The 16795-nt window shown below is 37.3% G+C and overlaps 1 protein-coding gene across 3 annotated transcripts in view; it reads left to right on the top strand.

Moving 5' to 3' along the window:
* Positions 1-16795, top strand: part of negr1 (neuronal growth regulator 1) — a 280810-nt gene that overhangs the window by 87129 nt on the left and 176886 nt on the right. For all 3 annotated transcript variants that reach the window (XM_016665663.1, XM_016665666.1, XM_007542208.2), the window contains exons 3-4: positions 3461-3586; positions 15512-15643. In XM_016665663.1, coding sequence (XP_016521149.1) covers positions 3461-3586; positions 15512-15643 — 258 coding nt within the window. The remainder of the gene's footprint in view (positions 1-3460; positions 3587-15511; positions 15644-16795) is intronic.

The raw sequence follows: 16795 nt of genomic DNA, 5'->3' as shown, positions 1-16795 counted from the left end.
CAGCCTAGCTAAATCTTCAGGCGTAAATGTCAAAGAAGATTCAGGAAAAAACCTTTACGCTACAGAAGCATGTATTTTGCTTCCGTATGATGGTATGAGGATTCTCGCGTATTGCAAAATTACTACAGTTCCATTGTACCACAGTTTGTATGACATGATCTACTGCCGCAATTTTTAATGCAGATTAATTAAAAAATAAATCTCAATGTCTTCTGTAGAGAATGCTTATTTAAAATAAGGTTGTTTATGACAGTCCATTTTTAAAATGGAATAGAATAGAAGTAATCTATTCTGACGCTGAGCAACATTGTTGTCCTTTTTCTCCTAGCCTAGGTAAGATGCTTCTGCAGTCGTCTCTGATTCAGGCGTGGTATTCACACAAGGAATGCAACCGTTATATTCCATCTCCTAGACATGACTGTGTGGTGGCTGTCGAAGCACCGACTTCAGCAACAGACCATGCCTTTTGATCTCCCAAGCACCTGAATGGCCTTTGCTTCTCAATCTTCCCAATGCAGCGGTCACCCGTAGTGCTGGTGCACACCTTTTTGACCACACATTTTCTCTTTCACTCTGCGTCCCATTAAATGTTTGGATACAGCACTTGGTGAACAATCATCATCTTCAGCAATGGTCTTTTGTGGGTTGTCCTCCTTTTGGCAACTGTCAGTGACCAGCCTCTTTCACAAAACGTTTCCCTCATAGAAGACAAGCCGCCTTTGAGCTGCCTCTGGCCATTCATAAGTCACAAGTGGAGACAGTGATATGCAGCACAAATGACACAGCGGAGCACAGGACGTGTTGTACCACGTTTATGTTAGCACTACACATAAACCTCTGTGTGATGTCAAAGTAATAACATCAAATAAGCTAAATGCTGTGATTTTGTTGTTGGCTGAGCAATTGCTTGAAATTAGAATTAGATGATATGGCTGAAAAACGTGTCATGATAAAATAATTTCCTATGAGTCAATATCAATAATTATTGATTCAGTTTTGTTTGAAATATACAGCGAAGCTGGTGACATGACCTTTCCTGTTTTATTTCCTGTTTATTTCTCTTGAACTGTTGTACTCAACCTCTCTTTTCTCCACATTGTTTTTCTAAGCACCTCTGAGGCACGGTGGCAAAACCTTAACCTGCTGCTGCAGCAAGTTACTCAACAGGTTTTGTTAGGTAACTTAAGAGTGAGTTAGTTAGTTGATCCTATGTCTGGCAGATCACATCATCAGCATATCACTTTATCGACCAGTGAAGCTGGCTTGACCTCTTATGAGTCAGCTCATATGAGGGTGTGACTGCCTCGCTTCAAGACAAGAAGCATAACAAAGGTGGGCCTACTTCCTCTGATAGATCACATAAAGACAGCACAAAGATGCCTTAATCCTGCTTTTACGTGTTTTGAGTGAGTGGTTGATGTTTGTTAGCGTAGGCCAAGTCAGCAGAAAATGATTGTGATGATCACCCAACATTTCTTGTAATTGAAATGCCTTGTTGTATTATGTAAATTGTAATTTACTAAGGCACAGATTTTTATTTCTGAGATGAAAGTCATAGTCCTCAAAATAAAACTTTACTTCTAAGTTGAAAAACTGAAATAAAAAAAACAAACTATAATTTATCAAAGATATTCTCATCAAGTTGCACCTGTATCTATAGCATAGCACTAATTTATACGATTTCAGGATTCTGAGCTGCCTTTTGTTCATTGTGTGAAAAACTACAAGACAAAAGTAAGAGAAGAGACTTTGAAGAAGGGCTTCACTCCACTTGTCTGCAATGTCTTGTTGAACGACAGACGGAGAATGCAAGTTGTGAAGCCAAGTTGCATTTGATATCAGATCAGTTTTGTTGTTAAAACGTTACAAACCTAATGCACGATATAGGAAACATGGCCATAACTCAACTCTTTTGGATCTGCTATCTATCTTCCTCTCCTACATAATAGCTATCATGCTCTCACACATGCCTCCTCCCACATAATGGAATTTGGCACAAATCTAATAGAAAAGATTTGTGTTAGGTAGTATTGACGTAATTTAGACAGTGCTGTTCCAGCTATTCAGTCAGAGTTCAGTCCTCGACCTTGATAATAAGACACTCTCTGTCTCCAGTATGGATATCACATAACCTGATGTGAGTGTGTGTGTTTGTGTGGACACACACATTAGCTTTCTGAATTTCGATTTAGCTTGATGTACTAAGCAAGCTTTTTTTAATATTATAGTGAACTCTTATTGAGTGTATTGAACTTTATAGTTAATTAATTGCTTAATTACCCTGTTGGCCATATCAACATGCTTTGTTCTCAGTGGTAGAAATACATGAATAATTTCATGGTTGTGTTTAATTAAAGGCAGCAGTCTTGTACACTTAATGGTGTAAGACATTGAAACTCCTAAATGTCCCTTAATTCAAAAAGCTAATGACCTAATACATGTCTTTACTTTCCTTAAACACCTTTTAATGGTTTACTGGCGCATGCCACCCGAGTCAAGACACATTTAATCAAAAGAGTTTGTTATAATTGATGGCAAAAAAAAAATATAAATAAATAATTTAAAAAAATAAAATAAACCTTCCCCTATAGAAGATTTCTATCCAGATACCACAGTTGTATTTAGAAATATGTTTGAATAAATACAGTAGGGCGTTTTTCATCTGCTTTCATTCTTAATACTGCATGTGTTGTGACAGAAGCGGTGGAAATCTGTTCTGTTCCATTAGTTAGTTTTCTTGACATATGAGATTAGAAATTGGCTGATGCTCAAGGATTGAGATTTTAATGCTCTGAGTTTCGCCAAGGTTAAATTTATTAATACATTATTAGTAAATACGTATTAAATGTATTAGTAAATATTTATTATGCAGATATGAACCAGATAATTATGAAACACAAGAAATGAGTGAATAATTCAAATTATAGCTTCCAAAAGATTTACCAAAAAATAGAATTGAGAAGGAAAAATTGATTGGGAGGGATGGTTCAGGAACTTCCTCTGTGGTTGCTACACACTTTACATTTCAAGGATGGTGAGCTGAGTGAGAACAGCTTAGTGTAGCAGGAGATTAAGTAATATTAAGTTAGGTAATTGCTGCAGTACCTTCCAGTTGCATCGGTTCTGCAGCAGTGGTGCAAAGGGTGCCATAGCATGGTGTGTGAGAGCTGTGACATTTATTTGTTGTGTTTTAAGGTGATACCTTCCTACACCTTTAAAACAAGTGTCAAGTACGCAACAATATGCCAGGGGTATTAGTATGTAAAGTTTTTGGCATGTTTAAATTAATGAGGGGACAGTGTAGCTTCATTTCCTCTCTCAAAGCAGAACCACAAGTCATGTCTTACCCCAACTTCCTTCCACTGCTCTCTTTCATGCAGATGAGATTGTTGCTTGATTGAGAGGTTGCCATTTGAAACTCTAATCTTGTTTCTGTCTTCTTCTTTATTTTGTCTTCTAGTTCCACCTAAGATATATGACATTTCCTCTGACATCACAGTAAATGAGGGCAGTAATGTGTCGCTCATCTGCACGGCCACTGGGAAACCTGAGCCAGCCATTGCCTGGAGACACATAACCCCATTAGGTGAGTTCATCCCACCTTTCATGTGCGCTGATGGACGGATGGATGGATGGACGGACGGACGGATGGCTGGATGGATGGATGGAAGCGGAAATGAGAAAAGGGCTACATGATCAATAAGTGATTAAATGAGAAGTTGAGGAAGTGCTTTTAGTTACATTGCAGTGAGAGATGTAATTCACTGAGATATTTTTGCACGATTAAGTTAAAAAGTGTAGTGTTAGAATAACTGTTGATTGAACCATGATTAAACCACACCTGATAGCTGAACTTTAATACAAAAAAAACATATATATGTATATTTTAAATGAAATGTGAAAGTATCGCAGAAGAACATTTTGTTGCTATAAATCAAACAGGGTAGTTCAAATTTAACACACTTTGCTGAAGGTAAATGTTAATTAAGTGTGCATTACAAATTATATCTTTATTAATATTATCACTGGGGCACAGACACTTAATTAATTTCTTCAAATCCCGGATCTTTGCTTTGAAAACTCTTTCCAAAGCATAACTGTTACACCAAATCCCCCACCCAGTCACTTCTAGTCCTCCCTCATTTTCATATTAATGGATTAAAGCATGCAGTGCTTATCTGATAGCTGTGAGGATGACTGTATTTATCTTATGGCTGTCAGATCCCCCCGCTCCGGCACGCTGGCCCTGATTGCGTTAGGGGAGTTTTCAAAAGATGATCAAAAGAGCCATCCTCGGAGTCCAAGTGGCAGTCACTCATTCTACTTTGAAGTGTCCACACTTTGAAGTATGCCAGGCAAGGAAATGATATGCTGGTCAAATGAAAGGGCCCACGACGAAATGTAATCACAGAGTGTCTCCCAGCACATCAGAGGAGAAGCCCTTTGCCATGGGATGTCTGAATCAGCTCAAGTAAGGGTGATTTGTCTAAAAGACCTGATACAACTGGAAGGTTGTAATAGGCTAATTACCTATCCATGGAATTTCATTAACTCTCTTGGATATGCAAAACAGGCCGCCTCAGCTAGTGTTCATGAATGCCATGCAAATATGCAATCACTGTATGAGTAAAATGTATATGATTTCCTCTGCTTCATTTGCTAAACAAACGATCAATTAACAATGGACCTCGAGTTAACTAGAGTGAACTGATTAAGTGAATATAGTTAGTCTATAAGTACTGGTAATTACTTCCAGGGTGTGTGTGAATGGAGTCCTAATATCATAAAGTGATTTATAAAATCAGACAGTTTATGAATTCATAAAAAAAAAAATAAATAAAATAAAATAGTATGTTATACCAAGGGTGGCCAAGTCCAGTCCTCGAGAGCTGCTATGCTGCAACTTTGAGTTGCATCCCTTCTCCACCACACCTAAATTAAGTGGTTGAATTGCATCAGCATGTGTTTCAGCCCTGCACAGGTGATTCAGGTGTATTGGAGAAAGGATGCATCTAAATGTTGGAGGACTACAGATATTGAGGACTGAACACCCCTCATATGTTTGTAGTATTTTGTTGATTGATCCAATCGATGGATGTTTCGCCTGTCGATTGAAGTAATTTTCTACAAACACTTTTCACTCTGTTGGAGTAGAGCAGCGCCGGTTAGTGGGTGTCTGGGTCCTGCACGTCCTCGCAACTAGTTGCGCAGACTCTCAACTTTATCAACTTGGTGTCACATACAAAACAGTACGACGTGAACACTGTTTCCCACCGAGCGGTTTACTGTCCAACACTGAGTGTGGCTATGTGATTTGTAAAAAAAATGACCTTTGGGCGGTCATGTCCGGTAGACTTCTGCGTTTAATCCACCTCGAGGAAATGGAGTGATTATGCCTGTAAATAAATTGGTGACTTATTTCTGTAACCCCCAAAGTATTGCATGGTTTGTGACTTTCTGACCAGTACTTCAACATGCACAGAAACACAAACAGAGGCACTTCACTTATTAGCCTGGTGTTTTCCAAGCTTTTAAAATCACTGAGAGCTCATTATTTGAGTATTTAATTGTTTTAAAGTGGTAATTTTAGCTGTAAGCAGAGAATAAGGTCAGGCATGAAATAATTATATAAAAAATATATTTGTCTAAACTAAAATCCAGTTATTTCAAAAAATACAGTTCAACCACATATGACAAGCTACAGAAGCAAAAAAACTTGCCAGATTTAAGTTAGATATAAACTGAATTAAGTTCATGTGAATATTACACCATCCAGAATGTCATTCATGATATACTGAATAAGCAGCTAGCAAAAATACTATTATCAACAATGGTAGTAGACCATAAAAAAAGTTTGTTTTTCTCTGTTTTTATCCAGTGACCAGTCCCTTCCTTTGAGTTAGGTTAAGCAGGTGCAATGGCTGCAAAGTGGGAAACATCTTTACCTGGCAGGTTTGATGTTTTCAACCTCACTCTCTTCAACAATCAACCATTTTGGCGTGGGGGTGCGGGGCTTTTTTTGCACTGTAGATAGCTCCACTGCAGCAGTCAGTGAAGTTTGACAGGATGATAAATTGCCCTGACTGACTGTCAAGTTCTTTTTCCCACTCCGACTGTTTTGTGTTTGCATTTTTCACTCTCTTGCCTTCCTGCCAACCACCAAACTGCCAGCTAATAATAAACTTTGCGCATCCAGTGAAGTGTGCCCATAAACTGTTTATGGAGACAATAATTTGGCATGGTATCTGTGCATGCAGAAATTGGATGCATGTTTCTTGATTACAGAAGAGCAATGTGAAGCAAATGCTTAAAGTTTGTAGAGCGTTTTACATAAGGAGGAGGATGGTAGGTCTCAACTGCAACTGTAAATATAGACATTGCTTATTGACGTTTTAATTAACTGTGTAAAGTGTCTTGTAAATTTCCTGAGAATTTTTGGAGGAAGTTTGAAAGATAACAGAGCTTTATGTTTGCAAAGTATATTAAACTGCATTTATTAATGGATGTGCCAAGTGAATTTTTCCTTCCTCTCATCCTATAGAGTATTAGTCCAGATATCAAATGGTTTGTCATGGTTGCCACTTAAACTAATATTAAATACTGTAAGGAATTTAACGACTTTTCCCAGCTGCTACTTATAATCTAAATCAAGTTATATCGGTAAATGAAATGCATCCCTAAGCACAGAATATCATTAGTGAAATTAGTTTATTAAATTCATTTGTAATGTTGCACTTGTCTGACTTTCAAGGTAATGTCAGTCTATGAGCACAATGCTGTCTGCTTGCCACTCCTTCATATGTCACAGAAAGGAGGGGGTGAAATAGCCTTTAACATGGTCTATTTCAGTCTGGTTTAGTTCTATGGATGGTGGGGGGAAATTGCTTTGATAAGCTTTTCCCATTGAGATTTGAATTCATCGGATAGAAGTGTGACCTTTGAAAAGGCCGACTAGAATGCTTGAGAATGTTTGATTTTTTTTTTTCTTGTGACAGAAGTCAGCCTAGGCATATTTTTCTCCTTTTCAGTCGCAATGCATTTATCAATACTGTACATGTTTCATTTTATATTTATGAATGCACAAGAGCCGTCTCACATTCTAAATGACACTCTAAGAAAGCAAACATCGCCAGCGCAACTCATTAAATATGTTGCATCTAACATAAAACTTGATCCAATAAAAGCTGGTGAGCTACACCACTGTGATGCATAATACGATTTAGGAACCACTAAAATTGTACAACAGCTGTTCTGTTGGTGTTTCAAACATGTTTGTATCTACATATAAATTAGGTCTAAAATGATAAAAAGCAAAGCAAGACCCTCATAAAGATTTTCTTTGTCACCAAGATTCACCTTTTTTTCTTCTTTTTTTTTAATGTCATAATTAAATTATTTTGAAATATTACCATAAAACACACAAGACCACGAGAAAACAAATTATATAAGATACTGGTCAGAGTATCTGAATTGAGTTCAAAAATGTCTTCCATAAGTGTTTGGTTGACCAAGACCCAAACTGCCAAGGCATACATATACAAATACACTAAAACAAACAAAAAGTAAATACATAGATACAGATGATAGAAATGTAGTGGTGTGAAAAAGCTTTTGCCTCCTTCCTAGTTTGTTATTTCTTTGCATGTTTTTCACACTTAAGTGTTTCAGAATATCAAACCAATTTAAACACAAGCCAACACAAAATGCAGTTTTCAAATTAGGATGATTATTATTAAGAGAGAACAAACACAAACTTACATGCTCAGCCACACTCGAGAGATTTTGAGCACGTACTGCCTTTTTAAGGTCATACCACAGCATCTCGACAAGGATTCAGGTCAGGACTTTGACTTAGTCACTCTAAAGTCTTCATTTTGTTTTTCTTCAGTCATTCAGAGGTGGAATTGTTGCTGTGTTTTGGATCATTGTCCTACTGCAGAACCCAAGTTAGTTTCAGCTTGAGGTCACAAACACATGGCTGGACATTCTCCTTCAGGAGTTTTTTGTCGACAGGAGAATTCAGGGTTCCATTTATCACAGCAAGTCCTCCAGATCCTGATGCAGTAAAATAGCCCCAGACCATCACACTACCCCCACCATATTTTAAAGTTAGTATGATGTTCTTTTTTTTCCTGAAAGGCAGTGTTACTTTCATGCTAGATGTAATGAGACACACACCCTCCAAAGAATTTAATTGTCTTGTCAGTCTACTGAAATCAAATCAAATAATTTTTATACCTTCATTTTATGTTGGATTTATAATTACTTCTTATATGTTTGTATTTATGGTCAGTGTTTGCGATTGCTAGCAGTAGAGAAGATACATTTGTGCTACAATCTGTAGAAAAAGCCTGTATAGGTCAAGATAAAAATTGAGCTGAGACCTTTAGATAAACCACAAATCAGCATGTTAGAGGCAAATATAATTGCATCTCTGGCATTAAGCAGCTCTGTTCTAGAATAACTATAGATCTTTCTGTTAAATGCAGTTTGCCAGTTGTGCCACTAGGTGTCACTGCTGTGTAAATACTTCCCTGTATGCAAGTTAGGAACTTTAGCTCACAAGTGGGATCTGTCAACTACATTTTGAATTGGCTAGTGTGAGGTATTCTTAAGCATTGAACCCTTTACATGATTAGATAAACACATCTGGATTTATCTGACTTTGCTGAGTCAGGAGCTGTAATCACTAAAGTGGCAGGATTCAGTTAATGTAGTGCTTTCCTCTGGGTTTGTAACAGTTCATCTGTTTGCATCTATTGTTTAGACGGTGTTAAGATCTTTATTAGCCTAACACCTAAACTTCTTCATGCTCATTACCCATTGTGCCATAGCTGTTAATGAGTGAGGATGCCATAGAAGAAAGTGTCATATTTAACAAAATTACAGTAAAATAGCATTAGTCATATTTACCTTCTAATTTTAGCTGCATTTATTTTAAAATTTGATGTGGGGTATTACATCAGATTACTTTGGTGTTCAATTATCATGCCTATCAATATTGTTGACATATAGAAGACTGATTAAATGGAAATGTCTTAATTTTTTTATCAAAAAATACTATAAATATTTTGCAAATATGTCTATAAGTTAATGATAAAATAATATGTGCTAAAGCTTGCTCCTTTAGCATAAACAGATTTTTTTTTTTCCCAATTCCACACATATTTCTCACAGCCAACTGAAAATGTGTTTCCCTGCCCAAGGAGTATTACCTAAATGTATAAACATTGAAAATAAGAGGAAGGTAATCCAGCAGGTTGCAGAAGTGAATGCACATCCAATCAGACATGACTTAAGGCCCCTTTGACCCAATTCCTCTCCCTGGAGTTTAGCACCCTAAGATTGACAGCTGGTGAACAAGAAAGGGTTTATGTATCAAGGTACTGAAACAGCCTTTTTGTCAGACAGCCCCTCCACACACTGTGCTCTTACCCCTACATCTGGCCCACACCTTAAGTTGGGACCAGAAGGCAACAGTATACAATGTAGCAGCGTGGGCTGTTCTCCCCTTTCAAGGGTTAAAACGATAAATTGATGTAGAAAATGCTGCTCTATGCTATAATAGAATTTCAGCAATGCCTGCCCTATCTGTGCACTGCAGCCCTGAAGGAAGTGTACCCCTCAGCTCCTCTACACAATGTGTGAAATTGCTTACTGCAACAGAACTTAGGCAGTCATTGGCACTGAATACACAATCAACCTTCCCATGATTTCTTTAATTTGCTGCGAGTGAATTGTCCCTCAGGTCAGAGGACCCTCTGTCAGTTCCTTAGATATCTCCTAGTATGCTCTCACACTCATCTGTGGTAGTCCCTTTGTGGTTTCATATTACACCACATTACTTTAGTTTTCTTGTTTTATTATGTTTTCAAATGGCATATTGTTATCAGTGCTTTGTTTTCCATAATATAAGGGTTTAGTATGCACAATGTAATGATCTTAAAACAATAGATCAAGGAGAGGATTCTTGTTTAATAACTATGACCTTTGCAGAGCTCCCATCCTTCTGTAATCAATAGGTATACCATTTGCTGCATGAGCAGGAAGATGCAACCAGATCCTGCACTGAAATGATGTTGCGTTAATGCATTTGGAAATGGCTGCAGTCTAATGAGCTATATTTTAAAAAAGAATTTTTTTTTCAGAATAATCCGTTTTCTGGGTTTGATCTTTTTTTCTTCAAATTAAATATTATGTAAGCAGATATCTCAATAATAAAATGCATTTCATAATCAAAAGCCCGTCACATACCTCACTGGTAGAGTATTATTATGCTACGAAAAACAAAACCCACTGGAGGTTTTTGTCAGACAAGAAAACAATAGTTTTTCCTTTTTTGTTGTTGTTTTTTTTTTTAATGTGTGAACTATGACTGGCCTAAAGTCAAATAGTTATACCTAAGCAAAACATTAGATTTTCTGTGTTCATTTAAGACACCTTTGTGGTAATCAATTTCTAATTCTGTCAAAAATCAGAAGACATTACAAATTCCCATTTTAGCTCAAGTTGAGTCAAAAAAAGAAGCAGAAACAAAAAGCTTGAACTTTAACTGATGCCGTGGGAAATCAAACGATGCGACAATGGAGGCTGTTATATCTGCTTCCAAAACTGAGCTGATTTTACAACCACTGATATAATCACCTCATTTTGGTAATGGCCGACGCAGTCCACCATGATCAGCATAAATTTGCCGACACCTGTTGATAATCAGGAGTTGGTAATTTAGCCGAAACTCAGCCCAGCTGCTTTTTGTTGACCAATAATCAGACACAGAAACATGAACTTTCTCACTTCCAGAGTGTTTTAAAAGGCCTGAGCTGATGCTCTGGTCAAATCTGCCTTGTTCATTAAAATAAACTAATACTCCATAGGTTTTATGATGTTTATCATTCTTCAGGAATTAATTGCTGTAAATGTGCCTGCCATATGAGAGTGTTTTCCCCCTACTGGCTCACAAGCAATTCATTGTGTTTTCTGCAGAGTGGGAATCAGTTCTTGTGGCTGCCAATGAAAACCAAAGCATTTGATTCAGCCATTTGGCAAACGGTATTGGGAGCAACAAGAATAGTTGCCCTCATGGGTCAGGGCTTTTGATTTTATTGCCCTAATAAAAGACACAAGTGCACACAATGGATTTCTACATCCTGGGTATCATAATTTCCCACTGCAGTGAAATACACTGGAATTGTGCATCAAGGGCAGTGTTCAGGTCATTTTAGTGCAATTATTTAGTGAAGTTATTCAGCATGTGTGTGTGTGTGTTAAAGGGACGATTCCCCCCGCACCCCCCACTTACTCTGCAAATAAATATACTTTGAACAGCTTTTATCTGGATATAAATTAGAGGGTACTGGTACACGGGAACTGTAAAAGTAAAAGAATGTCCCCTGCTATGTGTTATACTTTGGCATTCTGTCCTCTCTAAAAGCCAAAGAGAAGTCACTCACGTTGAATAAAATTCTATTAAAGCAAAGCATTTATTTAAATATTTGATATTATGATGGTTTTGGGAATGAGAATATTCCTCATATGCACCAGTTGCTGTAGGAAACCATTGTACTCTACCATATGAGTTGTTAGTAGGCTTTTCAGGATCAAATTCTTTTCAGTGCACTCATACTTGTGCTAATACTCCAAAGATGTTCTTTGTTTATGCAACCCTCCAAAATGATTCTCTGTCAACTGTTTACCATTGTAAACAGTATAAATTTATTATTGATATTTGCACATATTTTGTCCTCACATGAACTTTGTAGATATAGGTGTATTACCTGACTCCTTTTTTTTATTTTTACAATTCCATCACGCAGTGATCTGATTATAACATTACTTAATTTTAAATTATAGATCATCTGTCTGCTCTCATGAAGATTCTCTCACCTCGGCATGGATAATGTTTCACACTGAAATTGATACCATGATTTATTTTCCGAGTAATTTGGCTAGTAATTATTTGCCTTCTTGGCGGATCACATAGAGGATTAATCTTTAATCACCAGATGGTCAGCAGATCCTCGAAAATGCATAAAAAATTTATAAAGTTGAATAATCCAACATCAGGCTAGTGAACACTGAATATCAGTCCGTATATGTCAATAGGCTTGCACTATTTAAGCTGGGAGTACAACAAAATCAACAAACATAAATAGAGACGCAGGACTTGATGTTCCACAAAATCTGCTTTATTTCCTCATGTTGCAACCTAAACAATGAACATGTTTTAAGCCACAGACAACTATTTCTGCAATACAAATGCAGTATAGAAACATCCATCCATCTGTCCACAGTCTATGCTTTCTAATCTGTGCAAGGTCTATTGCACGAGAGGAGGGGATGGACTCAGGACAGTTCCTGAGTCCATCACAGGCCAAGATAGAGACACACGGGACAAACTCACACACTCATTCCTAAATGCAATTAGAGAGACAAGTTGACCTAACTTGCAACTTTTTGAACTGTGGGAGGAAGCCAGCAAATGTGAAGAAAACCCACTTATTCATGGAGAGAAAATGCAACTCAATTCAGAAAGACAACAGGCAAGGATTTGAACCGAAGACCTTTTTACAACACAGCTACCAACTGCTTCACTGCAGCCATTTAAGAAATTAACACAAATATATTTTTCTTTTGCAATAAAATCATAGTGTATATTGACAATTAATTCAGATTGTCAATGTAACTTGACAAAAATATTTGGCTACCAAATTTGGTAACCAATATTTGGCTACTGTGGTTCATATCAATATCCGATATCTAACATTGATGTAGTTTTAACATAGTTGGAAAATCTTCTTTAGGCTTTTTCAGATATGTTTTTTTTTCTTTTTCTCCAGTCTATGAGACCAGTCTGATGTATTTAACAAAGACTTAGGGGGTTTCTTTTTACTTCAACTCACATTTAAATAGAGACCTACTTGGTTAGTGGAACAGACAATATGCAATCTCCCTCCTGCTGTCGTAGTATAATTTAAAGTCAAGATTACTCTAGCTGCACCTCGTGTCTGGTCCCTTGTAAAAGCTGTAGCTAATTTAGTTTAAGCTCTGTGTATCTCTTAAATTCAGAGTTCTATTTATATTCCCTGATTAAAAAAAAGCCTTCCTGAGTCAAAATCTACTGCATACTCTTTTTTAGAAGAAGCAGTTTCATAACACATAACCTGTGCAGTCACAAATAGAAGGAGCTTAAACCATGTTTACATAAATTCCTGTTTCGTCTGAGATCACACTTGCTCTGCACCATTTGGTTACTCTATTGACTCACTGGACTGCACTTCTCCTCCCACATCAGTGGGATTAGGTACAGATAGTCTTCACCCACTGAAAATGCTTCTTCAAGGGTGCCAAAGCCTTGCTATGTAGAGAAGACAGCCAACAAAAGCGAAAATTAAGAAACTTGTGTTATGTCTCTGTTTTCTATTTGCAGGTTTATTTTTAAGAGATAAGGTGTGTTTATAGAATTTTTTTTGGACATTTTCTCTACATTGTGCCTTTGTCATTTTACTAAGACATTACCACCTCAAAAAACATCTGATCATTTTTTTTTTGTTTGTTTGTTTGTTTGTTTGTTATTTTTGTGTACATAAAAACCCATCAAGGTTGCATTATTATCGCAACCCAACTTACACACAGGGACGATTTGATTTTCTTTTAGGTCTTGTCAGTATTAGGTGTCTTTGTCTTTCAGAATGTTAAGTTCCAAAAACAGAAATGACATGAAACAGATATACAACTACTGGTGTTTCTTGTGCAAAAATAATATTACATATTGCTATTCCTTATTATATTTATAGCTATAGCAATAGAATGTTTGTTCATGATTATCTTTGATGGACAGATTCATGTGGAAAGTGAAAAAGCAGGTATGTTCATAGTAAATATTAGGTATTTCATGTATTCAAGACATCAGAGATATAGCATCACAATGTTATTTTACATGTAAATTACAATCACAGATTTTAGCACCATGCCACATGTAAAATATATCTCTTAAAATAAAATATTAGTGTACTTTGGCCCAGGAGTATATCTGCACAGATTTCCACCCATTTATATATTGAGTATCACTGACATTTTAATGATTTGAAAAACCCTCAAGCTCAGTTTTTAGCAATATTCAAACTTCATGTTCTAATTCAAAGGCTAGACAACAGTAATATGCAGATAAAACACACATTTGTTACATATAAGTTCATTCATATTTTTAAAGCAGTATTTTATTTTATTTTTTTTCATTTACAATTATCCTATTATGACTGGTTTGCATTTGGAAAGAGTAACATTTTGAACACTTATGAGTGAACCACGTTATCTCACCTCACTAAATGAATAATTTCTCAGGTGATTTATCACTCTCTAAACATGTCAGAAAACAATGAAATTGTGCTAATCTCGAAACCTTGGGTGATGGATGTACATAATCAGCAGCGTAAACGTCACAGATGGTCAGTTTGCTCTCAACTTTGCACTTGAAGCAAGGTTGTCACATCAGGAAGGTGAAGCTGTGGATTACTAAAGAAATCACTGTCTTTTTTAACAGACCTTAGAAATAGCAGGCGATTATCTCTAAATCCGACAGTGAATGAACCTATTTGTTTAATGTTAAATAATACAATAAGTGGCATAGTTTCAGTGCTTCTAGAAGTAAACTTCATTTACATCCTTTTGTTCTGGGTAAAACTGTGTCGGAGCCATTGTTGCTTTCCAGCTTTTGTTGTCTCTGTCTTTGAACAAGCAAATATGCGGAGCATCCCCGCCAACCAATTTGTGTGTGTGTGTGTGTGTATGTGTAAAACAAATTATATCGTGCTTGGTAGGAGCCAAGGTTAAAAGGAGCTGTACAAGTGTACGCCATTTAAATTATCTTCCTCTGTGTATTTATATCTCCTGATTCTAACTGAGTTATGGTGCACACTGTTCTGTATCTCACTGTTTTCTCATTACTTTCCTTGATATGCAGTGGGAGCTTAAGTCTATCAGCTGTGACAGTGTTAGTATGTTTTAATTTTCTGTTAATTAGAGCTTTGAGCGTGCACGTTTGTGCAGATTTTCTCTTATCAAGTTAAGTATGCAGCCTGCACGCCAGTTCTGTTGCTTCGAGGCTACAGCCTTTTGCTCCTCCAACTATAAAGCACTGGCATTTGCATTGAGTCATCAAATCTGTCTGTGTGTCAGGAGGTAGCTGTGTGCTTTGATAAGAACAAATTATAAGTGGATGGCTGGGAACACAACATTATTTCCTGCCACCATATCAATAAAAATAGATCAATTCACTGCTGATGTGCTATTTGAGAATGCAAAGAGGGGAATAGGGGGTTCAATGTGATGTCTTAATTGTTATGCATCTTCTGTTCCGGCTTAAATTTGAAAGCAATTTACCACAAATGAGAGCTTTCCTCACATCTAGCATGGATAACAGCAATCCGTGTGCAATAGATTGTGATTTGTGTGATGTGCTTGTATTCTGTGTGGACACGTTGTAAGTACTTTGCTTCCATTTTTCTCTTTCCAGCCAGGAAGTATGACAGCAGCGAATATCTTAACATCACCGGCATCACAAGGGACCAGGCTGGAGACTACGAATGCAGTGCTTTAAATGACATTGCCTCTCCTGACACCAAAACAGTAAAAGTCACAGTCAACTGTAAGTACATCTCTTTCTTCTTCCTCTTTTTTTAGCACGCTTCTTTCACCGACACAAGGAAAGGGACGGGGGCAGCCTGAAGTGACACCGGTGTCGCATCCCTGCCACTGCTCTTCAAAAAAGTACATGTTGTGGAAGTTTGAGAAAGTAGAAAGCCAGACAGCGAAGTTTCTTAATATTTAATGTGAGAATTTCCTTTTTGTCTGTGCATGCGGATGATTAATTTGCGCAAAAGAAAGGTCTGACTGTTCTAAGCGCTATTCCATTATGCAGGTAATGAGTCTTTCAAAAGTGTAAGGAGACAGTAATGAGGAGCCCAGGCATTAATGAATGATACCGGGCTTTAGCTGTCGTGGTCACATGGAATTCAGCACCACTAGGAATGAGCAAGAACAGGGGCTTGACAATTATGGTCGATCCTTCTTTCTTTATAAGTGCTCCTTCACCGCGCTGTTGTTCAGGGAGGTTTTTGCATAAAAATCCTGGGTTGGATCTCGCTTTTTGGCATAACGTATCAGCCAGCGTGTTACATAGATGGTGGGGGAGGGGCAGGAGTGAAAGAAAAGAGGCTCTTTTGCCGATTCCGAAAAGCTAATCATGCACGTTTTCTCATTTAACCTTCAGGAAGTAGGGTTATTTTATTTTATAAATGTTTGACTACCTAATTATTTTTTTACAGCTTTGTGTCTTGCAGCCACCTGTACTATATTTTCACCTCACTGTGTTAAGATAGTTCTTATTCCGACCTCCTTATAAAACCAAACCCTGGCACCATTATTTCGGTCTAATGTTTGGCTCTAATGAGCTGGACATGAGTGCAGTTTCTGAGACCAGTTATTTATAGCTCTATTGAGACGTGGGTTCAAGGATGAAAAGTGCTTTGACAACCGGTAGCGTCTTTGTGTTACAGAAGAAAGGAGATATTCTCAGTAGTTGATAGGGCATGTCGCAGCCAGACGCTGCATTTTAAAGTAAGACTGCAGGGTTTTGTCGCTTTAGTCTCAAATCTAAGTGAATAGATTAGGCATAATTTTCTTGGCTGTGAGACAAAGTGTGCACATCGCAAGCTTCGGAAAGACCCTTGAAGCTGAAGTCTCTTGCAGCTGGTCGAGTGTTGAGGCAGTTTTTGCCTCCTGCCCTCAGAAAGCTGCA

This window comes from Poecilia formosa, unplaced genomic scaffold (genome assembly GCF_000485575.1).
Source record: "Poecilia formosa unplaced genomic scaffold, Poecilia_formosa-5.1.2 Scaffold10, whole genome shotgun sequence".
NCBI lineage: Eukaryota > Metazoa > Chordata > Actinopteri > Cyprinodontiformes > Poeciliidae > Poecilia > Poecilia formosa.
This window is presented reverse-complemented; position numbering and strand designations above follow the sequence as displayed.